Here is a 24,279-nt window from a genome sequence, read left to right as displayed (position 1 = left end):
CCTTTATGCAAGACATGCATACAGTACTCTAAAGGAAGGAAGAGGAGATGTTGTGATGTGTTTCGGCATGGATGCCAGACTGCAGCTCGACATGTTGGGGTTCTCCAGCTTATTATGGTCTGCGGCTGTTGCAGCTTTCAATATTCAAACTTGGGGTTTATTCCCCACCCTCACCAGACAGCCCATGAACGCAGATCTGCAATAGGAAGATAGGATTGTAAAGCCGACCTCCAGCAGGTGCTTTTCACAGAGCCGATCCACCATCGATGATCGATCCTTCACGTTGCTGCTTTTCTATGCAATACAGTCCCAAATAAGTATCTATCTCTTGTGTCCTTGCGGCCTTTAACTACACTCTTGGCGGTCCAGCTAAGGTATTCTGGGTCTTCCAGAACTCAAGCAGTCTCGTTTACACAATGCCACGGTCTATCTGTTCCTTCATTGGTCTCCTGATATCACCAGGCCCACTTTTACTTGCCACAAGCACTGCCGGAGCGTCTTAATGAGCACAATAGTGTAGATAAAGATATTAAAGACTTCTGAAGATATGTTTATGGAAGAGTACAATTATAGGTTTATATTTGTTTCTGTTTAAGGTTTTATGCAGTTCTCAATCACCTACAAGCATCAAATCCCTAACTGTTGAAGACAGACCAAACATAAGAGCAGGCCTAGCAACCAATAGTTAGTGATGGTAAAGAAAGGTTTTAAGAGCACAAAAGAAAGCAAGAGGTTTATCTGTCTTGCATATAACCAAAGGAACGTCATTGCATCGGGTGTCGCTTTCTTACACCCACCCTATGTGGGCACAATGGAAAGATGGTACTATTTAAAAAAAAAAGCAGATTTTCAGAGTGAAGAGATCAAGACGAAATAAGAAAATTTGTAACAGGACAGGAAGAACCTGGCATATGAGCTTGAACTTCAAGCACGGGAAACCAATGACGGGATGAAAGCAGTGTCGTCAAGGAGAGCCAGAGGCGAAGCAAGCCTTAGCATTGTGTACAATCCAAAGGCAATGGACCAGGCAGTTGGGAAGGCCTGGATAGGAAGGTTACCGTAGTCCAGGTGAGCAGAGACAAGGGCAGTGCAAGCAACAGGTCAAAGCTCAGTTGGGAACAGCAGAAGCACTTTTCGAAGAATGATCAAGGAAAGCAAACAGTTTCTGCCGCCACTCATATCTCGGGTTTAAGGGAAAGATCTTGGTCATAATGAAAACTCAGGTTTCTTGCTACATGAACTAGGAGGACAAGGGGGTCAAAGCTCAGGGTCCAATAGTGTTACCTTTCCCAAACATCATCACCTCAGTCTTCTCTGTGTTGAGTTTGAGCAAGTGGTGGGGCTTCAAATTGCCAACAGCCTTCATGCAGTCAGGGAGGCCGGGCCAGAATCCAATGATCATCTGCATATGAGTAACAATGCAAGCCGCGGTCGTGAAAAAGCGTCACCATAGGCTGAAGGTAGACAGCACCACAGCAAGAAAAGAGATGGGTCTGTAAGTGGCAGAGCCTGAGGGTCCAATGTAGATTTCATTAATTGGTGCGATAGTTGCGGCCGTAAGCTCAGGTGGCATTTCCTCTGACAAGAAGGAATAATTGATTAAACAAGGCACGTGACTTGCTACTAGAGTAGAGCGTGAGCAGAGCCGTTTGCTGGAATACAGTAAGAGGGAAAGCCCATTTTTAGTGGCTCCAGCAATGAGGCAGTATTTCCTCAGAATGACTGGGGGAAAGGTTCCATTGGGTGGGTATTGACTTAGTCGGAGAGGAGGCAGATATGAAGGTAATTGGCTGACTTTGTGATAAGCGATTTTCTCATAGGTGGTTTTGATTTTTATCATCAATGAGAGAGTGATTCTTTACCATTTCTTGAGAAGGTAAAGAGGTTGATGTAGAGGCATCATATGCAGAAATATTCTTAATTATTTTAAATATCTTATTTTGAGTATTGATAGTAGCGCGATTGGCCACTATAAGGTATTAATTATAAGCTTTGAGTGCCCTATGAAAAGAATGTTTATGTTCCAATTGGTAAGCGCCTCACCCAACCCATCTGAGATGGGGCACAGTTTCTTGGGTCTTCGCTTGACAACCAGGGTGCAAAGTGCTCACAGAGTGCTACGGAACACAGTCGCCACCATGGAATCAAGAAAGGTAGCCCAACAGAGCTCTGGCAATCTGCCTCTATTGCTGCTGCACACCAGACAGAATGCAGGAGTATAAATCTTGGGCACCAGCTAGTAAATCTGCCAGGGCAGACAGATACTTTGTTCCAAGATCTGTACAACATGGGTGGGCGAAATCTCCCCATTCCCTTAGGCGGTTTGCAATATAACTGTACAGTTAAGGGTCGGGGGCATTGCAAACAATTGAGTTCTCATGTCTACTTTTCTGCTTAAACCCCAACACAGTAAGGACATCACTGACACTGCCGACTGTGGGTAGGTCGGGGCAGTCACACCAAAGATTAAAGAGTCAATTAGTAGGGACTCCCCTCTCTCGTGATTGATACCAATTGTGTTTTCTGGACTTCAACAGTCTCCATCGTTGACATTTGCTTCTTGTTCCTAATATTAACTAGCCTGGTCACCGGGCACCTATCTAGCGAGGATGACAACTTATAGCTCCAAAAGACTAGGGTCAAATGATTAAAAAAGATGCCTAATTGGTTAACAAGTAGCCACCAAACCAGGAGTTTATGCCATCATTTGGGAGCTAGAAAGGTGTGAGAATTGGGCCTAGATGAATTTAAAAGTCCTGATTTAACAAGAGACAATAGATTTGAAAAAACACCTAGCTTGAGCGACAGCAGGAAGTTATTAATTTGTGCTAGATTTACTTGAAGTACTAAGAGAAAAAAAGCACGTTATTACTATCAACCTACGCGGGCAACAATATCCCCAGACATTCTGCTGATTTTATGATCAAAGTGTTTGTAAAAGAAATGATAAAAGGCCTGTCAAAATAAATAACAAAACAGTTTCGACACCACAGTGCCCCTCTAGTGCCCGCTACTCACAGTCGGTAGCCGAAGGTCCTGTGGGCCCTTCTCCATCGTTCCGTCAGCCATATCTGCCTCTGGGAAGCCTTGGAACAGCAGTGCGGAGTAGCAGAAGCCATAACCCCCTGCCATTGGGGTCTCCCCCCGTCAGGATTTGCGCAAGATGGTGGGTGATGCCAAGAGTAGAGGATGCTGAAAAATCCTGCTGGGTGGAAAAAATATGGGTTACAAATGGAGATTATCTCAACTGTTCAAAACATTTACAGTTTATGTGGTCTATTTTCTCAATTTGGTTTTGGAGATGATAGTTATTGGTCAAACTAACCAATGGTACAAAATGGTTGTAGGATGGCACCAATACCGAGAAGGAATCATAGGTAATGCAGAGATTTGCATTGGAGGGGATTACAACTGGGATAGAAAAAGGTACTCCCCGCTGTGACTACTGTACCACTAGTCCAGAGTCCCCCTGCCTCCAGAATTATGGGACATCCTGTCCAACGGGAAGGGACTAGAGCATTTTCTGTAGCACCAAATATTGTTGTCCCTTTTTCATTTTAACCCAGGGCCCGGCAGAACCGTGGACTTTGGCCCCTCCTCCCCATGCCCTGCCCATGGCCTAGCCTTTCAGTAGTTTTGCAACCACTGAGGTCGGTCCCTGAAGGACAGCTAGGGGGATGGCGGGTGGGTGTATGGAGGAAAGGGTACTCTGGATTAGAAGTACAGTAGTCACAATGGGCAGTACATTTTTCGTACTCCTACATTCCATCCCCTTTCCTCCATATATCAGGGAGATTACCAAGCACAGATCTACCTGGTGGTGCATGGTCCTATTTCCATCGTAGCTGAAGAGTTTCCTAAGGATCTCTTGTTCGAACCGAGCATCTGCCCTCGACCCAATATGCAGACAATGGTGCCGGCAAAAAAATAAAGGAGGGTTGTGGGGGGGTCAAGGGAGGACCCACGTTGCAGCTTTAAAAAATGTCCAAAGCTGCTTTGGCCCTTACCAGAAGACCATGGAGACCTCTTGGCTGAGTGAACTTCTGAGCTGCATAGCTTTCTGAAATACACACCACAATCCATCTACAGATGGCACCGTGGCATCTACAGATGGTAGTATTGCTAGCTCGTGAGCCTTTACTGCTGAGCTGCTTAGCTTTCTGAAATGCGCACCACAATCCATCTACAGGTGGCACCGTGGCTTCTACAGATGGTAGCATTGCTAGCTCGTGAGCCTTTACTGCTGAGCTGCAAAGCTTTCTGAAATGCGCACCACAATCCATCTACAGATGGCACCGTGGCATCTACAGATGGTAGTATTGCTAGCTCGTGAGCCTTTACTGCTGAGCTGCAAAGCTTTCTGAAATGCGCACCACAATCCATCTACAGATGGCACCGTGGCATCTACAGATGGTAGTATTGCTAGCTCGTGAGCCTTTACTGCTGAGCTGCAAAGCTTTCTGAAATGCGCACCACAATCCATCTACAGATGGCACCGTGGCATCTACAGATGGTAGTATTGCTAGCTCGTGAGCCTTTACTGCTGAGCTGCGTAGCTTTCTGAAATGCGCACCACAATCCATCTACAGATGGCACCGTGGCATCTACAGATGGTAGTATTGCTAGCTCGTGAGCCTTTACTGCTGAGCTGCGTAGCTTTCTGAAATGCGCACCACAATCCATCTACAGGTGGCACCGTGGCTTCTACAGATGGTAGCATTGCTAGCTCGTGAGCCTTTACTGCTGAGCTGCTTAGCTTTCTGAAATGCGCACCACAACCCATCTACAGATGGCAGCTCGTGAGCCTTTACTGCTGAGCTGCATAGCTTTCTGAAATGCGCACCACAATCCATCTACAGGTGGCACCGTGGCATCTACAGATGGTAGTATTGCTAGCTCGTGAGCCTTTACTGCTGAGCTGCTTAGCTTTCTGAAATGCGCACCACAACCCATCTACAGGTGGCACCGTGGCATCTACAGATGGTAGTATTGCTAGCTCGTGAGCCTTTACTGCTGAGCTGCTTAGCTTTCTGAAATGGGCACCACAACCCATCTACAGGTGGCACCGTGGCATCTACAGATGGTAGTATTGCTAGCTCGTGAGCCTTTACTGCTGAGCTGCTTAGCTTTCTGAAATGCGCACCACAACCCATCTACAGATGGCACCGTGGCTTCTACAGATGGTAGTATTGCTAGCTCGTGAGCCTTTACTGCTGAGCTGCTTAGCTTTCTGAAATGCGCACCACAACCCATCTACAGATGGCACCGTGGCATCTACAGATGGTAGTATTGCTAGCTCGTGAGCCTTTACTGCTGAGCTGCGTAGCTTTCTGAAATGCGCACCACAACCCATCTACAGATGGCACCGTGGCATCTACAGATGGTAGTATTGCTAGCTCGTGAGCCTTTACTGCTGAGCTGCGTAGCTTTCTGAAATGCGCACCACAACCCATCTACAGATGGCACCGTGGCATCTACAGATGGTAGTATTGCTAGCTCGTGAGCCTTTACTGCTGAGCTGCTTAGCTTTCTGAAATGCGCACCACAACCCATCTACAGATGGCACCGTGGCATCTACAGATGGTAGCATTGCTAGCTCGTGAGCCTTTACTGCTGAGCTGCTTAGCTTTCTGAAATGCGCACCACAACCCATCTACAGATGGCACCGTGGCATCTACAGATGGTAGCATTGCTAGCTCGTGAGCCTTTACTGCTGAGCTGCTTAGCTTTCTGAAATGCGCACCACAATCCATCTACAGATGGCACCGTGGCATCTACAGATGGTAGTATTGCTAGCTCGTGAGCCTTTACTGCTGAGCTGCGTAGCTTTCTGAAATGCGCACCACAACCCATCTACAGGTGGCACCGTGGCATCTACAGATGGTAGTATTGCTAGCTCGTGAGCCTTTACTGCTGAGCTGCTTAGCTTTCTGAAATGCGCACCACAATCCATCTACAGGTGGCACCGTGGCATCTACAGATGGTAGCATTGCTAGCTCGTGAGCCTTTACTGCTGAGCTGCAAAGCTTTCTGAAATGCGCACCACAACCCATCTACAGATGGCACCGTGGCTTCTACAGATGGTAGCATTGCTAGCTCGTGAGCCTTTACTGCTGAGCTGCTTAGCTTTCTGAAATGCGCACCACAATCCATCTACAGATGGCACCGTGGCATCTACAGATGGTAGTATTGCTAGCTCGTGAGCCTTTACTGCTGAGCTGCTTAGCTTTCTGAAATGCGCACCACAACCCATCTACGGATGGCACCGTGGCATCTACAGATGGTAGTATTGCTAGCTCGTGAGCCTTTACTGCTGAGCTGCTTAGCTTTCTGAAATGCGCACCACAACCCATCTACAGGTGGCACCGTGGCTTCTACAGATGGTACCATTGCTAGCTCGTGAGCCTTTACTGCTGAGCTGCGTAGCTTTCTGAAATGCGCACCACAACCCATCTACAGGTGGCACCGTGGCTTCTACAGATGGTAGTATTGCTAGCTCGTGAGGCTTTACTGCTGAGCTGCATAGCTTTCTGAAATGCGCACCACAATCCATCTACAGGTGGCACCGTGGCTTCTACAGATGGTACCATTGCTAGCTCGTGAGCCTTTACTGCTGAGCTGCTTAGCTTTATGAAATGCGCACCACAACCCATCTACAGATGGCACCGTGGCATCTACAGATGGTACCATTGCTAGCTCGTGAGCCTTTACTGCTGAGCTGCTTAGCTTTCTGAAATGCGCACCACAACCCATCTACAGATGGCACCGTGGCATCTACAGATGGTAGCATTGCTAGCTCGTGAGCCTTTACTGCTGAGCTGCTTAGCTTTCTGAAATGCGCACCACAACCCATCTACAGATGGCACCGTGGCATCTACAGATGGTAGCATTGCTAGCTCGTGAGCCTTTACTGCTGAGCTGCTTAGCTTTCTGAAATGCGCACCACAACCCATCTACAGATGGCACCGTGGCATCTACAGATGGTAGCATTGCTAGCTCGTGAGCCTTTACTGCTGAGCTGCATAGCTTTCTGAAATGCGCACCACAACCCATCTACAGATGGCACCGTGGCATCTACAGATGGTAGTATTGCTAGCTCGTGAGCCTTTACTGCTGAGCTGCAAAGCTTTCTGAAATGCGCACCACAACCCATCTACAGATGGCACCGTGGCATCTACAGATGGTAGTATTGCTAGCTCGTGAGCCTTTACTGCTGAGCTGCATAGCTTTCTGAAATGCGCACCACAACCCATCTACAGATGGCACCGTGGCATCTACAGATGGTAGTATTGCTAGCTCGTGAGCCTTTACTGCTGAGCTGCAAAGCTTTCTGAAATGCGCACCACAACCCATCTACAGATGGCACCGTGGCATCTACAGATGGTAGTATTGCTAGCTCGTGAGCCTTTACTGCTGAGCTGCAAAGCTTTCTGAAATGCGCACCACAACCCATCTACAGGTGGCACCGTGGCATCTACAGATGGTAGCATTGCTAGCTCGTGAGCCTTTACTGCTGAGCTGCTTAGCTTTCTGAAATGCGCACCACAACCCATCTACAGATGGCACCGTGGCATCTACAGATGGTAGCATTGCTAGCTCGTGAGCCTTTACTGCTGAGCTGCTTAGCTTTCTGAAATGCGCACCACAACCCATCTACGGATGGCACCGTGGCATCTACAGATGGTAGTATTGCTAGCGCGTGAGCCTTTACTGCTGAGCTGCAAAGCTTTCTGAAATGCGCACCACAACCCATCTACAGATGGCACCGTGGCATCTACAGATGGTAGTATTGCTAGCGCGTGAGCCTTTACTGCTGAGCTGCTTAGCTTTCTGAAATGCGCACCACAACCCATCTACGGATGGCACCGTGGCATCTACAGATGGTAGTATTGCTAGCGCGTGAGCCTTTACTGCTGAGCTGCAAAGCTTTCTGAAATGCGCACCACAACCCATCTACAGATGGCACCGTGGCATCTACAGATGGTAGCATTGCTAGCTCGTGAGCCTTTACTGCTGAGCTGCAAAGCTTTCTGAAATGCGCACCACAACCCATCTACAGGTGGCACCGTGGCATCTACAGATGGTAGTATTGCTAGCGCGTGAGCCTTTACTGCTGAGCTGCTTAGCTTTCTGAAATGCGCACCACAATCCATCTACAGATGGCACCGTGGCATCTACAGATGGTAGTATTGCTAGCTCGTGAGCCTTTACTGCTGAGCTGCAAAGCTTTCTGAAATGCGCACCACAATCCATCTACAGATGGCACCGTGGCATCTACAGATGGTAGTATTGCTAGCTCGTGAGCCTTTACTGCTGAGCTGCAAAGCTTTCTGAAATGCGCACCACAATCCATCTACAGATGGCACCGTGGCATCTACAGATGGTAGTATTGCTAGCTCGTGAGCCTTTACTGCTGAGCTGCGTAGCTTTCTGAAATGCGCACCACAACCCATCTACAGATGGCACCGTGGCATCTACAGATGGTAGCATTGCTAGCTCGTGAGCCTTTACTGCTGAGCTGCTTAGCTTTCTGAAATGCGCACCACAACCCATCTACAGATGGCACCGTGGCATCTACAGATGGTAGCATTGCTAGCTCGTGAGCCTTTACTGCTGAGCTGCGTAGCTTTCTGAAATGCGCACCACAACCCATCTACAGATGGCACCGTGGCATCTACAGATGGTAGTATTGCTAGCTCGTGAGCCTTTACTGCTGAGCTGCTTAGCTTTCTGAAATGCGCACCACAATCCATCTACAGGTGGCACCGTGGCATCTACAGATGGTAGTATTGCTAGCTCGTGAGCCTTTACTGCTGAGCTGCTTAGCTTTCTGAAATGCGCACCACAATCCATCTACAGGTGGCACCGTGGCATCTACAGATGGTAGCATTGCTAGCTCGTGAGCCTTTACTGCTGAGCTGCATAGCTTTCTGAAATGCGCACCACAACCCATCTACAGATGGCACCGTGGCTTCTACAGATGGTAGCATTGCTAGCTCGTGAGCCTTTACTGCTGTTTCTGAACGTTAGGCAGAGTTGGGAAGATTGTCTACATCCTTTCATTCGGTCTACATACAATGTCCGTGTCCTCCTGGCGTCCAAAGAGTGAAGCCCCCTATCTGCATCAGAAGGACTAGGGAAGACCAGAAGAGATAGTTCCTACTTGATATGGAACTCCGACACTACTTTCGGCAAGAACGGCAGATGAGTGTGGAGCGCCGCCTTGTGCCAGTGGAAGACTGCAAGTGGTTCTTCTGCTGACTTTGAATTTCGCTTAGACGTCTAGCAATTGCTATAAAAAGCAACCTTCCAAGACTCTAATCTAATGTTTGATGTCATTGGTTTGAAGGGTTTTCAACAAACCAATGAGAACAACATTCAGGTCAGATATGGGGTGAGGGGTCCTAACACATGTGAATAATCGACACAGACCATCGAAATTACCCTTTACCAACGGCTTGAACATTTTAAAACAGCATTGTTCATCAGAATGTAAGTAGGTGGCTGTCGCTAGCAGATACATTCTGCATGGCTCAGCTTAAATGCACAGAGGGGTCTATGTCTCTCTAGTCTCCAGTGACACCACTGGAACCATTTACCTTTGAATTGGCTCCTTGTGGACGATTTGCTGGCCGCCTGTGAAATGTGCATATTGTCCTGAGAAAGGCACTAATGGCCTAAGGATGTGGCCTCTGGTAACAAGTTGTAAGGATCAGGGATCGAGGGGAGGAATGCTGGATCTGGCCTAACTTTTCAGACATCTTTGGGAGATACTGAAGGAAAGTTGGAGGCTGCCCAAGAGACTCACCAGATCTGAGAACTGGAACCTGGCTGACTGCAAGGGAGCGAAGAAGATGAGAGGGCATACCACCACCTCCCAGAACTTCCGGATTGCCCAGAGATTTAGCCGAAGCGAAGAAAATGCAAAATACCTCCTTTCCATTCCACTAGATCTGGGCATTCCCTAGGGGGTCCACACCGTGGCCCTTCCCAGACGTTTAGAATAGACATTTCTAGTTTGCACCCAAGTGGTGCATAGGCTCAGAACCACCGGATTCTCTAGTTTGCACCCGTGGTGAGTTGCCTCTAGACAACTTCGAGAATGCTCATCCATATCGTCCACTTCCGGCACCTGCACTGCCAGCAGGGTGAGCTGCATGGATTTCGTGCGCCAGTTTGTCGATGCAAAGAACCTTGATACTGAGTTGTCTGTGCCTATGCAGACTGTTTGGTCTGAATAATGGGTAAGCATGTCTTCAGAACCACATATATTGCTTTCACTTTTAAGACGTTGATGTTGTATTTCCGATCTGTTAGAGGTCGAAAAGTCAGATGATTCATGGTAGATCCCCATGCCAGGAGAGAGGAGTCTGTAGGGTAATGGACGCTTAAGTGGAGGGCTCCACAAATGGCATTCCAGGTGGGAATTTCTTCGTGTCAGACCACCAAATAAAATCCTGATGCATCTCAGGACTCTCTCAGGGCTGGCAGAGCTCTGTGCATTGTGAGCCTGGCCAGAGGCACTGCTACCACACACAAGCCCAGAAGGCTCTTGAGGGAAACAGTGCACGCGTTCTGTACCTCGGTGGTCCGCTTCACTTTTGGGAATACTCAGGCCAGACAAGTATCGCAGAGGAAGCCCATGCATGTCAGGTTTTGAGTGACCATCAAGGTACACTCCTTCCAGTTTACTGACAGGCCCAAGTCGAACAGAAAATAGAGGAGACTCCACAGCTGTGCCTCTGCCACTGACCGGGTCGAGCCCTCAGACAGTCATCCGATTAGGGGAATACATGAACGTCCTGGTAGCAGTGGAAGGCCACAGCTGTGGTCATCATTTCAGCAAAGACCCTAGGTGCCAAGTTCAGGCCAAATGGAAGCACCTGACAGTGAAAGTGGGACTCTCAAATGAAAAAGCGAGAGAATCTGCAAAGCAGAGTGCAAATTGGGATGAGCATGTGTGCATCCGTCAGAGCCAAAGCACAGATATAGTCTTCCTGCTGGAGAGCAGACAGGATCTGTGCTGGAGTGTTCATCTGGAATTTCTCTGGGGGCAAATGTAGATTGAAGTCTGACAAATCCAAAAGCCCGCTTGGTTTGATTCTGCCACAGTAAAAATCAGAGAGTAGAAAACCTGGATTCTTTCTTGTAGTGGCACTTGCTCTATGGCTTTCATCCAAATGAGTTTTGGGATTTCCTCCAGCAAGGAGGGAGAGCAGATATGGTTAAAGGGGTGGTGAGAATGAGGAGGGGGCGGGGGGCACAGCAGTTTGAAGACTCTACTTGCCACGGGCAAGACTCAATATATTGAGGCGATTGACTGCCAGGCCACAATGTGGAGAGACATCCTCCCCCCAGCCAGAGTGCCATGGGACCAAGCAGAGCTGCCTGGTATTAGATATGTAACTGCAGAAGAGGAGGAACCTGATATGGAAGCGGGAAGGAAGAAAAAACATCTAGAAATTGTCTTCTGTTTCTTACTCTGTAGACAGGCAATCTGTTCTGCTATCTTGCCATATGTTTCTGGAGCCCACAAATAAGCGGACAAATGCTTTACCTTTAGGGTGCCAGCCTTCTTCTTTGTGAGCTCCACATCAGATCACTCAGTGTGACAAAGGTCAGCACCATCGAATGGGAGGGCAAGGGCATGTCCTGTACTTCCTGTGTGAGTTTAGTTGCGTGAAACCAAGTCTCTGAGGCAGAGTCAAGGACACTTCAGGCATCTTCACTGGATCCTGTGGCCAAGGGATCAACTCCCAGAAAGGATCGCTGAAGTATTCCTTCATGTTTTCCAAGTGCATTAATGCCTGAAAGAGGCAACACATTTTTAAAAGTCTTACCTCACCCTAGTGCTCCGATTTTGTGGTTGGGTGACCAGACTTTGAGTCAAAGTGATCAGCCTACACATCAATGGGTCCACGCAATACAGTGGAGAAGATGTGGGGGCTAATGACAGGTTGGTGGAAGCAACATCCGAGTCAGAGCGGAACATTCTACCCTTGGCGCAAAGGGCTCCCTGACCAATGAAGCACCTGGAACTGACCTTGGGGGCGAGTCTGGTATACTATCCGGTGAGGTTGTCTAATCAATGTCCGTGACTCAGTGTAACTTGCCATTTTGTGAGATAGAAGTAGAGCGTGTATCACTGAAGGCAGCTGTGATTTTGACTGCGTCACAACAGCCCTCTGCCCAAGGGCAGTTGGAAAGAAGCTGTAGGAAAATCAAACACTAATTGTGGTTGAACTATCTCGGGTATAGCCTTTTTTGAGAGAAACTCAACCGCAATAGTGGATTGATTAGCCATTGGTGAAGGGACCTCAGGAAGAGTCTTGGATTATTTAGCCCCACTAGGAGGATCGTCAGTGGTGATGTTAGTTAGCCTAGGCCTTTTTGTGGAAAACTCAGAGAGTTCTCTGGTAACTTTAGACTCTAAAGGGGTAACCTCGGACTTGCAGGTGTTCAGTTTAGCCCCTGAAAGTGGAGCCACGGAGCACACTACAGTATCCAGTTTAGCCTTCCAGCAGGGGACCTCGGGATGAGTTCCAGTAGCGCTAGGCTGTTCGATTCCACCCTTCACCGGAGATCCCTGGGAAGAGATCAGTGGACCTGGTTGCCCTAAAAATGAATTCACTTAACAGTAATTTAAGTTTATCAGTGATAGTGTTGAAGATGGTTCTATTTGATTTTAGCGAAACCAAATCAACGAAAAAATAAAAAAATATTTCTTTTAGTGAGCCTCCCCGCCCCCCCCCGAGAGGTTTGGGGGGGTTAAAAACATATGGAAACCGGGAGCCCCCCCTCCAAGCTCCCGGTTTTTCCATATGTTTTTAACCCCCCAAACCTCTCCCCACCTGTTTTAACCACTTTACCCGCCATATTTTTTTATTTTTTTAATACAGTATTTTTTCGATTTGATTTGGTTTCGGTAATAAAAGCCTCCAGGAAAAAGTTTTCGCTAAATTCACTGGAAACCGTTGAAGATGCCTTCTTCCCAATGCTGGCGCTGTTGACCGGCTGCCCAAAACGGAAGTGCGCCACAGTAAAAGAAAGCGTCCCACCAGTGTTCCGTTGCAAAGCACTCAAGAAAAAGTGAGCGTGTGTCTGAAGCCTACAAGTGACGCTTGCTCGAAGACCAAGAAACGAAACCCCTTTGCCCCAAGATGGAATTAAACCTTGTGACGAAGTAAGAAAGATTAAATGTTGTCAAGAAGGAAAAAGGCCAGCCAGTGCCACACGTTTCTGATGATCCTGAACGCGTGGAGAAATGGACCGAAGTGCGAGACAGGGGCAGGGCTTCCGGAGGCGGGCCCTGCGTAAAAAGGAAAAGACATGCTTAATTTGGTACTATCAAACATACTCCGCTCCCATTTGGATGGAATTTTCCAGAGGTATGAATGCAAGGGGATGAGACCTGGGAGTACTTACAAACTGAACAATGGATGCAATGTGAATGGCGATTTTCTGAGCAGCACTTAAAGTTATTCTGTTTCAGAAGCTTCCAATTTGGGTAGGGAGGGAAACAGGAAAATAAAGTCATCTGCCCCTAGATTAACCCAATATGACCAAATTGGGCTTAGACCACATTTCAGAAAACAATCCGATTCGACCATGAGAGCTAACCCTGAGAATGCATCTGACATGAACCATAAGATCACATCTCGAGAGAGCCCCTGCCCAGCATCCCAACTTCACCCCTACACCACATCTGAAAAATAGGCACTATATCACCTCAGCGTAGCCACTAGATCACATCTCAAGCGAGCCCCTGCCCAGCATCCCAACTTCACCCCTACACCACATCTGAAAAATAGGCACTATATCACCTCAGCGTAGCCACTAGATCACATCTCAAGCGAGCCCCTGCCCAGCATCCCAACTTCACCCCTACACCACATCTGAAATTAGGCACTATATCAATATGCCAACTTCACCCCTATGCCACATCTGAAATTAGGCACTATGATCAATATCCCAACTTCACCCCTACACCACATCTGAAATTAGCCACTATATCAATATCCCAACTTCATCCCTACGCCACATCTGAAATTAGGCACTATATCACCTCAGCGTAGCCAGTAGATCACGTCTCAAGCGAGCCTCTACCCAGCATCCCAACTTCACCCCTACGCCACATCTGAAATTAGACACTATATCACTTCAGCGTAGCCACTAGATCACATCTCAAGCGAGCCCCTGCCCAGCATCCCAACTTCACCCCTAAGCCACATCTGAAATTAGGCACTATATCACCTCAGCGTAGCCACTAGATCACGTCTCAAGCGAGCCCCTGCCCAGCATCCCAACTTCACCCCTACACCACATCTGAAGTTAGGCACTATATCACCTCAGCGTAGCCACTAGACACATCTCAAGCGAGCCCCTGCCCAGCATCCCAACTTCACCCCTACACCACATCTGAAATTAGCCACTATATCAATATCCCAACTTCACACCTGCGCCACATCTGAAATTAGGCACTATATCACCTCAGCGTAGCCACAAGATCACATCTCAAGCGAGCCCAGCATCCCAACTTCACCCCTACGCCACATCTGAAGTTAGGCACTACATCACCTCAGCATAGCCACAAGATCACATCTCAAGTGAGCCCCTTCCCAGCATCCCAACTTCACCCCTACGCAACATCTGAAAATAGCCACTATATCAATATCATAACTTCACACCTACGCCACATCTGAAATTAGGCACTACACCACCTCAGCGTAGCCACTAGACACATCTCAAGCGAGCCCCTGCCCAGCATCCCAACTTCACCCCTGCGCCACATCTGAAATTAGGCACTATATCACCTCAGAGTAGCCACGAGATCACATCTCAAGCGAGCCCCAGCCCAACATCCCAACTTCACCCTTACGCCACATCTGAAGTTAGGCACTATATCACCTCAGCGTAGCCACTAGATCACATCTCAAGCGAGCCCCTGCCCAGCATCCCAACTTCACCCCTACGCCACATCTGAAATTAGGCACTATATCACCTCAGCGTACCCATTAGATCACATCTCAAGCGAGCCCCTGCCCAGCATCCCAACTTCACCCCTACGCCACATCTGAAATTAGCCACTATATCAATATCCCAACTTCACCACTACGCCACATCTGAAAAATAGGCACTATATCACCTCAGCGTAGCCCTAGATCACGTCTCAAGCGAGCCCCTGCCCAGCATCTCAACTTCACCCCTACACCACATCTGAAATTAGCCACTATATCAATATCCCAACTTCACCCCCATGCCACATCTGAAATTAGGCACTATATCACCTCAGCGTAGCCACTAGATCACAGCTCAAGCAGGCCCCTGCCCAGCATCCCAACTTCACCCCTATGCCACATCTGAAATTAGGCACTATATCACCACAGCGTAGCCACTAGACACATCTCAAGTGAGCCCCTGCCCAGCATCCCACTTCACCCCTATGCCACATCTGAAAATAACCACTATATCACCTCAGCGTAGCCACTAGACACATCTCAAGTGAGCCCCTGCTCAGCATCCCAACTTTACCCCTGCGCCACATCTGAAATTAGGCACTATATCACCTCAGCGTAGCCACTAGATCACATCTCAAGCGAGCCCCTGCCCAGCATCCCAACTTCACCCCTACACCACATCTGAAATTAGGCACTATATCAATATGCCAACTTCACCCCTATGCCACATCTGAAATTAGGCACTATGATCAATATCCCAACTTCACCCCTACACCACATCTGAAATTAGCCACTATATCAATATCCCAACTTCATCCCTACGCCACATCTGAAATTAGGCACTATATCACCTCAGCGTAGCCAGTAGATCACGTCTCAAGCGAGCCTCTACCCAGCATCCCAACTTCACCCCTACGCCACATCTGAAATTAGACACTATATCACTTCAGCGTAGCCACTAGATCACATCTCAAGCGAGCCCCTGCCCAGCATCCCAACTTCACCCCTAAGCCACATCTGAAATTAGGCACTATATCACCTCAGCGTAGCCACTAGATCACGTCTCAAGTGAGCCCCTGCCCAGCATCCCAACTTCACCCCTACACCACATCTGAAAATAGCCACTATATCACCTCAGCATAGCCATTAGACACATCTCAAGCGAGCCCCTGCCCAGCATCCCAACTTCACCCCTGCACCACATCTGAAGTTAGGCACTATATCACCTCAGCGTAGCCACTAGACACATCTCAAGCGAGCCCCTGCCCAGCATCCCAACTTCACCCCTACACCACATCTGAAATTAGCCACTATATCAATATCCCAACTTCACCCCTACGCCACATCTGAAATTAGGCACTATATCACCTCAGCATAGCCACAAGATCACATCTCAAGCGAGCCCCTTCCCAGCATCCCAACTTCACCCCTGCGCCACATCTGAAATTAGACACTATATCACCTCAGTGTAGCCACTAGACACATCTCAAGCGAGCCCCTGCCCAGCATCCCAACTTCACACCTGCGCCACATCTGAAATTAGGCACTATATCACCTCAGCGTAGCCACAAGATCACATCTCAAGCGAGCCCAGCATCCCAACTTCACCCCTACGCCACATCTGAAGTTAGGCACTACATCACCTCAGCATAGCCACAAGATCACATCTCAAGTGAGCCCCTTCCCAGCATCCCAACTTCACCCCTACGCAACATCTGAAAATAGCCACTATATCAATATCATAACTTCACACCTACGCCACATCTGAAATTAGGCACTACACCACCTCAGCGTAGCCACTAGATCACATCTCAAGCGAGCCCCTGCCCAGCATCCCAACTTCACCCCTACGCCACATCTGAAATTAGGCACTATATCACCTCAGCGTACCCATTAGATCACATCTCAAGCGAGCCCCTGCCCAGCATCCCAACTTCACCCCTACGCCACATCTGAAATTAGCCACTATATCAATATCCCAACTTCACCACCATGCCACATCTGAAATTAGGCACTATATCACCTCAGCGTAGCCACTAGATCACAGCTCAAGCAGGCCCCTGCCCAGCATCCCAACTTCACCCCTATGCCACATCTGAAATTAGGCACTATATCACCACAGCGTAGCCACTAGACACATCTCAAGTGAGCCCCTGCCCAGCATCCCACTTCACCCCTATGCCACATCTGAAAATAACCACTATATCACCTCAGCGTAGCCACTAGACACATCTCAAGTGAGCCCCTGCTCAGCATCCCAACTTTACCCCTGCGCCACATCTGAAATTAGGCACTATATCACCTCAGCGTAGCCACGAGATCACATCTCAGACGAGCCCCTGCCCAGCATCCCAACTTCACCCCTACGCCACATCTGAAATTAGGCACTATATTACCACAGCGTAGCCATTAGATCACAGCTCAAGCAGGCCCCTGCCCAGCATCCCAACTTCACCCCTACGCCACATCTGAAATTAGGCACTATATCACCTCAGCGTAGCCATTAGATCACAGCTCAAGCAGGCCCCTGCCCAGCATCCCAACTTCACCCCTATGCCACATCTGAAATTAGGCACTATATCACCTCAGCGTAGCCATTAGATCACAGCTCAAGCAGGCCCCTGCCCAGCATCCCAACTTCACCCCTATGCCACATCTGAAATTAGGCACTATATCACCTCAGCATAGCCATTAGATCACAGCTCAAGCAGGCCCCTGCCCAGCATCCCAACTTCACCCCTATGCCACATCTGAAATTAGGCACTATATTACCACAGCGTAGCCACTAGATCACGTCTCAAGCGAGCCCCTGCCCAGCATCCCAACTTCACCCCTACACCACATCTGAAAATAGCCACTATATCAATATCCCAACTTCACCCCTGTGCCACATCTGAAATTAGGCACTATATCACCTCAGCGTAGCCACTAGACGCATCTCAAGCGAGCCCCTGCCTAGCATCCCAACTTCACCCCTGCGCCACATCGAAATTAGGCACTATATCACCTCAGCGTAGCCACTAGATCACGTCTCAAGCGAGCCCCTGCCCAGCATTCCAACTTCACCCCTACACCACATCTAGGCACTATATCACCTCAGCGTAGCCACTAGATCACATCTCAAGCGAGTCCCTGCCCAGCATCCCAACTTCACCCCTACACCACATCTGAAAACAGCCACTACATCAATATCCCAACTTCACCCCTATGCCACATCTGAAATTAGGCACTATATCACCTCAGCATAGCCACAAGATCACATCTCAAGCGAGCCCCTTCCCAGCATACCAAATTCACCCCTAGGACACATCTGAAATTAGGCACTAAATCACCTCAGCGTAGCCACTAGACACATCTCAAGCGAGCCCCTGCCCAGCATCCCAACTTCACCCCTAAGCCACATCTGAAATTAGGCACTATATCACCTCAGCGTAGCCACTAGATCACATCTCAAGCGAGCCCCTGCCCAGCATCCCAACTTCACCCCTATGCCACATCTGAAATTAGCCACTATATCAATATCCCAACTTCACCCCTGCGCCACATCTGAAATTAGGCACTATATCACCTCAGTGTAGCCACTAGACACATCTCAAGCGAGCCCCTGCCCAGCATCCCAACTTCACCCCTGCGCCACATCTGAAATTAGGCACTATATCACCTCAGCGTAGCCACTAGATCACGTCTCAAGCAAGCCCCTGCCCAGCATTCCAACTTCACCCCTACACCACATCTAGGCACTATATCACCTCAGTGTAGCCACTAGATCACATCTCAAGCGAGCCCCTGCCCAGCATCCCAACTTCACCCCTACACCACATCTGAAAATAGCCACTAAATCAATATCCCAACTTCACCCCTATGCCACATCTGAAATTAGGCACTATATCACCTCAGCATAGCCACAAGATCACATCTCAAGCAAGCCCCTTCCCAGCATCCCAAATTCACCCCTAGGACACATCTGAAATTAGGCACTAAATCACCTCAGCGTAGCCACTAGACACATCTCAAGCGAGCCCCTGCCCAGCATCCCAACTTCACCCCTGCGCCACATCTGAAATTAGGCACTATATCACCTCAGCGTAGCCACTAGATCACATCTCAAACAAGCCCCTGCCCAGCATCCCAACTTCACCCCTACGCCACATCTGAAATTAGACACTATATCACCTCAGCGTAGCCACTAGATCACATCTCAAGCGAGCCCCTGCCCAGCATCCCAACTTCACCCCTACGCCACATCTGAAATTAGGCACTATATCACCTCAGCGTAGCCACTAGATCACGTCTCAAGCGAGCCTCTGCCCAGCATCCCAACTTCACCCCTATGTCACATCTGAAATTAGGCACTATATCACCTCAGCGTAGCCACTAGATCACGTCTCAAGCGAGCCCCTGCCCAGCATCCCAACTTCACCCCTACGCCACATCTGAAAATAGGCACTATACCACCTCAGCATAGCCACAAGATCACATCAGCATAGCCACTAGATCACGTCTCAAGCGAGCCCCTGCGCAGCATCCCAACTTCACCCCACACCACATCTGAAACTAGCAACTATATCACCTCAGCCTAGCCACTAGATCACGTCTCAAGCGAGCCCCTTCCCAGCATCCCAACTTCACACCCACACCACATCTGAAACTAGCAACTAAATCACCTCAGCGTAGCCAGTAGATCACGTCTCAAGCGAGCCCCTGCCCAGCATCCCAACTTCACACCCACACCACATCTGAAACTAGCAACTATATCACCTCAGCGTAGCCACTAGATCACGTCTCAAGCGATCCCCTGCCCAATAACTCAACTTCACCTTATACATCACATCTGAAAATAACCAAGTTACTCGCCGTAGTGACCAGCTTACTCCTAGTCCATAGTCCCCTTTCCTCCATACTTATGGGACATCCCTCCGTCCTGTGGGACGGGACCGAAGCGCTTTGTAAAAGCATCCAAAAATGTCAAAAATTGTTTTAGTTCTTCCTCTCTTTCTACGCGGGGCCCGGCACGCGGCCGTAACCCCACCCATCTCGGCTCCGCCCCACACATCACCCATCAGTCCTTTTCTATCGCCAGGACAAAGAACTTTTAGCAATAACAGACGAACCTTATTAGAGGGGACGGCGGGCAGGCGTATGGAGGAAAGGGGACTATGGACTAGGAGTAAGGTGGTCACTACAGTGAGTAACCTGGTTATACTCCTACTTCCCGTCCCCTTTCCTCCATACTTATGGGAGATTCCCAAGCACTCCTTACAGTAACTATGGGTGGATGGAAAAAACCCCTTACTCAAACAGGTTCTTCAGCACAGCTTGACCAAACTGAGCATCAGCTCTTGAACTCAGGTCTAGACAATAATGTTTACAAAAAGCAGATGGGGAGGCCCAAGTAGCTGCCTTTGCGATGGTCTCCCAGGGGAAATATTTCTGAAAGGCAACTGCGGCTGCCTTGCCCCGCACCAGGTGTGCATGAATACCTTTAGGAGGATTCAGCTCTTGAACGGTGTAAGACTCCGTAATGCAGGCAGCGATCCATGGGGAGATGGTCGCCTTAGAGGCCTGCTTAGCTTGTGGATTACCAAAGGTGACGAGCAGTTGAGAAGAGCTCCTAAATTCGGAAGTTCTGTCAAGATAGAACTTAAGAGCCCTTCTAGCATCCAGACAGTGTAGAACCCTTTCCGCCTCTGAGGCGGGGTTCGGGAAAAAGACTGGCAAGGAAATAGACTGGTTTAGATGGAATTCAGAAACCACCTTCGGCAAGAAAGCAGGGTTTGTCCATAGGACCACCTTATCCTTGTGAAAAGCCAAGAAGGGATGTTCCACTGACAAAGCTCGGAGTTCACTCACGCGCCTTGCCAGAGTGACGGCCACCAAAAAGGACACCTTCCATGAGAGGTGCTTAAGGTCCACCGTGGCCATTGGTACGAAAGGCTTATGGCACAATGCCGTCAGGACCACATTTAGATCCCACGCCGGGTGCGGACTGCGAATCGGAGGATAAAGGCACATCAAGCCTGCAAAATGTCTCTTAACCACTGGATTAGACACAGAGGAAGAACATTGGTCCGTAGATAGGTAGGCGGAAACCGCCGAAAGATAAGTTCTACATGACAGAACGTGAACTCCCGACTCTGCTAGGTGGGATACAAAGGACAGTACCGTGTCAACTGTAGCCTGCCTTGGGTCCATCTTCTTGTCCAAACACCAATGACAGAACCTAAGCCATTTGCTTTTGTACTGATACCTAGTCGAAGGTTTTCTGCCTGCCTGGATAATGCACATGTTATCCGCGGACAGGCCAAGATATTCTAAAGGCCTGAACTCAGGCACCACGCTTCCAAGCTGAGTGATTGTGGGGAGGGGTGCCACAGTTGTTGTACCCCCTGGTGAAGAAGATCGGGGGTCACCGGTAACCTGATCGGCAGATATACTGACAGGTGTTGAAGTTCTGAGAACCAAAACCTGGCCGGCCACCACGGGGCAATGAGCAGAAGAGAACAGTTCACAGAGTTCTTCAATTTGCAAATCGTTCGACGAACTAGAGGCAGAGGCGGGAAGGCATAAACCCTCATTTTGTGCCATGGAATTTCAAGAGCACCCCCCAGAGAGGAGGCTCCCAGTCCGTTTCTGGAGCCATACAGAGGAAGCTTCTTGTTTGCCGCCGTAACGAAGAGGTCCACTTCCGGAGTGCCCCAGCGCAGGAAAATCCATGAGAGGATCTCCGCCTTCAGTTCCCACTCGTAGCTGACTATCGTCTGCCGACTGAGGGCATCTGCCGTGACATTCAGCTGGCCCGGAATGTGTACTGCAAGTAGCCAAACACCATGCTGAACCGCCCACTCCCAAATCTGAATGGACTTGGCGCCCCCTTGCTCGTTGATGTAAAACATCGACACCGCATTGTCCGTGCGAACCCGGACCACCTTGTTGGCTATGATCGGTCTGAATGCTTTTGGCACTAGGAAGATCGCCAGGAGCTCCAGATGATTTATGTGGAGGAGCTTGTCCTGAGCTTGTCCTGAGCTGACCAAAGATCCGAGACCTGAAGAAGATCCAACGTCGCACCCCACCCCAGAAGGGAGGAATCCCTCGTGACCGTTACCGTCGGGGCTGGGCCTGAAACCCCACCCCCACCAACAGGTTGCTGAGAGATGACCACCAGTCCAGGTCCGCTCTCATGGAAGCCGGAATCGTTATCAGCTTGGAGTCCGGATTCATAGCCTGAAGCCAAGAACTCCGAAGAGCCATCTGAGTCCGCCTCATCTTGAGGCGAGCAAGAGGAAGTGCCAAAACGCATAAGGCCATGAGTCCCAGAAGCCTCTGGAACCACCAGGCCGAAATGCTCTCCGACTGCGCAAACATCTGACACGTGGCCAACAGATCAGCCATTCTGTCCCCGGTCAGGTACACTCTGCAGTCGATCGTGTTCCAGCGAAAACCCAGGAAGATCAAGTCCTGAGAGACTGTCATGGAAGATTTCCACCAGTTCACTGACAGCCCGAGGTGGAACAGGAGCTGGAAAAGAGACTGAAGATTGGAGGCAGCTTTCAGCGGACAAGGGCTGCGCAAGAGCCAGGCGTCCAAATACGGATATACATGGATACCCTGCAGACGAAGATAGGCCGCGATCACCGACATCATCTTCGTAAAGACACGCAGTGCCGAACTTAGGCCAAAAGGAAGCACTCCAAACTGGAAATGCTCCTCTCCCACAGAGAAACAGAGATATCTCCTGTGTGGACCCCAGATCAGGATATGCATGTAGGCATCCTGAAGATCCACCACGCTGAGCCAATCGCCCATCTGCAGGGAAGACCGTATCTGGCCGGGCGTGATCATCTTGAATTTCTCTTGGGGTAGGAAAAGATTGAACTGGGAAAGGTCTAGGATGGTGCGCAGGCCAGCCTGGTTGGGTCTGGGCACCGTAAACAGCTGGGAGTAGAAGCCCTCCCCTCGCTCCCCAAGAGGAACGGGTTCCACAGCTCTGCGGTCCTGCAGTTTCTGCACCTCGGCTTTTAGGGAGGGTGATCTCGACTGCTGGAAAGGAGGGTTGAAGGGTGGGGTAGGGGATAGGGGTAAGCGGAAGCCCGCCCGAGCGACTGACAAGACCCACCTGTCGTCGGTGATGGTCTGCCATGCCTCCCAATGAGACGCAATGTGTCCTCCCACCGGGGTCTCGTGCGAGCGAGAAAAATCCTCATTTGGCAGGCTTTTCAGTGGTGTTACCACCTGAACCTGAGGAGGAGGCTGAGGTGCGGGAGAAAAACAGAGTCTGTTGCTGCCTCCGGCGGTTATTACCCGAAGGAGTATCCACTCTGCGGGATTTCCGGTCTAGGAAGTCCCTGAAACCAGAGGAGGGCCGGCTCTGCGACAGCGGTCTCTGGGTCCTGAAAGGGGTTTTAACCAAGACTGACAAGGACTTAGCTGTCTGGGTGCTGTCCTCCGTTTTGGCGAGCTCCACGTCCGTTGTGGAATGAAAAAGCTCCTTACTGTCAAACGGCAGGTTCAACACCTTGAGAACTTGGTGGCATGCAACCACGCCTGTCGAGAGGTGTAAACACCCAGCATAAGGCCCCGAGCCGACGTGTCGACGTGATGATCTGTGGCCTCAAGCAGATCCTGAGCTAAGACTCTGGCGTCAGATAAACCCACCTTAAAGTCTTCCAGCTTCTCGAACAGAATGAACTCTTCAAACTTGACAGACCTTTCCACATCTTCATGTTTACCCCCACTAACACCAGTTCCGCGTTGGCCTGCCGGAGCTGCAAGGCCGAGTTAGCAAAAATCTTCCTCCCAAGGGAGTCCAGGAGTTTGTCCTCTTTCCCCAGAACCTGAGTCGCCGTCATAGAAGAGGACGCTGCAGGCCTGGACTGCAAAGTGGCCGCAGCCACCACTGTGGAGGAGGGGGGCAGGCAAGATGACAGGGCCACCTCTTCCGAAGAATGCAGCCTGTAACGCGCGTCAATTTTCTTATTGACGAAAAGTCCAGAGTGCGGCTTTTCCCAGACCCTGCGGACCTCGGCCAAAACGTCCTTCTGCAAGAAGAGGCCAGTACGCTCCGAAGGAGACAAGGTGAACTCCCCCGAAAGCACAACCTCCCACTGAGCAGGTGCCTCGGGCACTGGGACATCCAATATGCACATCATGTCCAGTACCCGGTCGTGAAAAGCTCTAATAGAGCGGGGCTGGTCTTTGCTGTCCTGCTCGCCCTGCGCATCATCCGACAGGTCAGGATCCTGCTGAACCGTGTCAGACACCGTCTTGTCCACGGGGGACAATGGGGGCAAGGGCGGAAGGGTCAGTGGAGGCACTGTAGGCA

The 24,279-nt window shown here is 49.7% G+C and overlaps 1 protein-coding gene across 3 annotated transcripts in view; it reads right to left on the bottom strand.

Moving 5' to 3' along the window:
* The window catches only part of LOC138521832 (LIM/homeobox protein Lhx9-like), a 202,890-nt gene that overhangs the window by 71,796 nt on the left and 106,815 nt on the right, over positions 1–24,279 (bottom strand). For all 3 annotated transcript variants that reach the window (XM_069634952.1, XM_069634954.1, XM_069634953.1), the window contains exon 2: positions 3,019–3,202. In XM_069634952.1, coding sequence (XP_069491053.1) covers positions 3,019–3,132 — 114 coding nt within the window. In that variant the 5' untranslated portion in view covers positions 3,133–3,202. The remainder of the gene's footprint in view (positions 1–3,018; positions 3,203–24,279) is intronic.

The sequence above is a fragment of the Ambystoma mexicanum genome, chromosome 13 (assembly GCF_040938575.1).
Source record: "Ambystoma mexicanum isolate Mex_15411 chromosome 13, UKY_AmexF1_1, whole genome shotgun sequence".
Taxonomy (NCBI): domain Eukaryota; kingdom Metazoa; phylum Chordata; class Amphibia; order Caudata; family Ambystomatidae; genus Ambystoma; species Ambystoma mexicanum.
The sequence above is the reverse complement of the archived record's forward strand: the minus strand, read 5'-3'. Positions and strand labels throughout refer to the sequence as shown.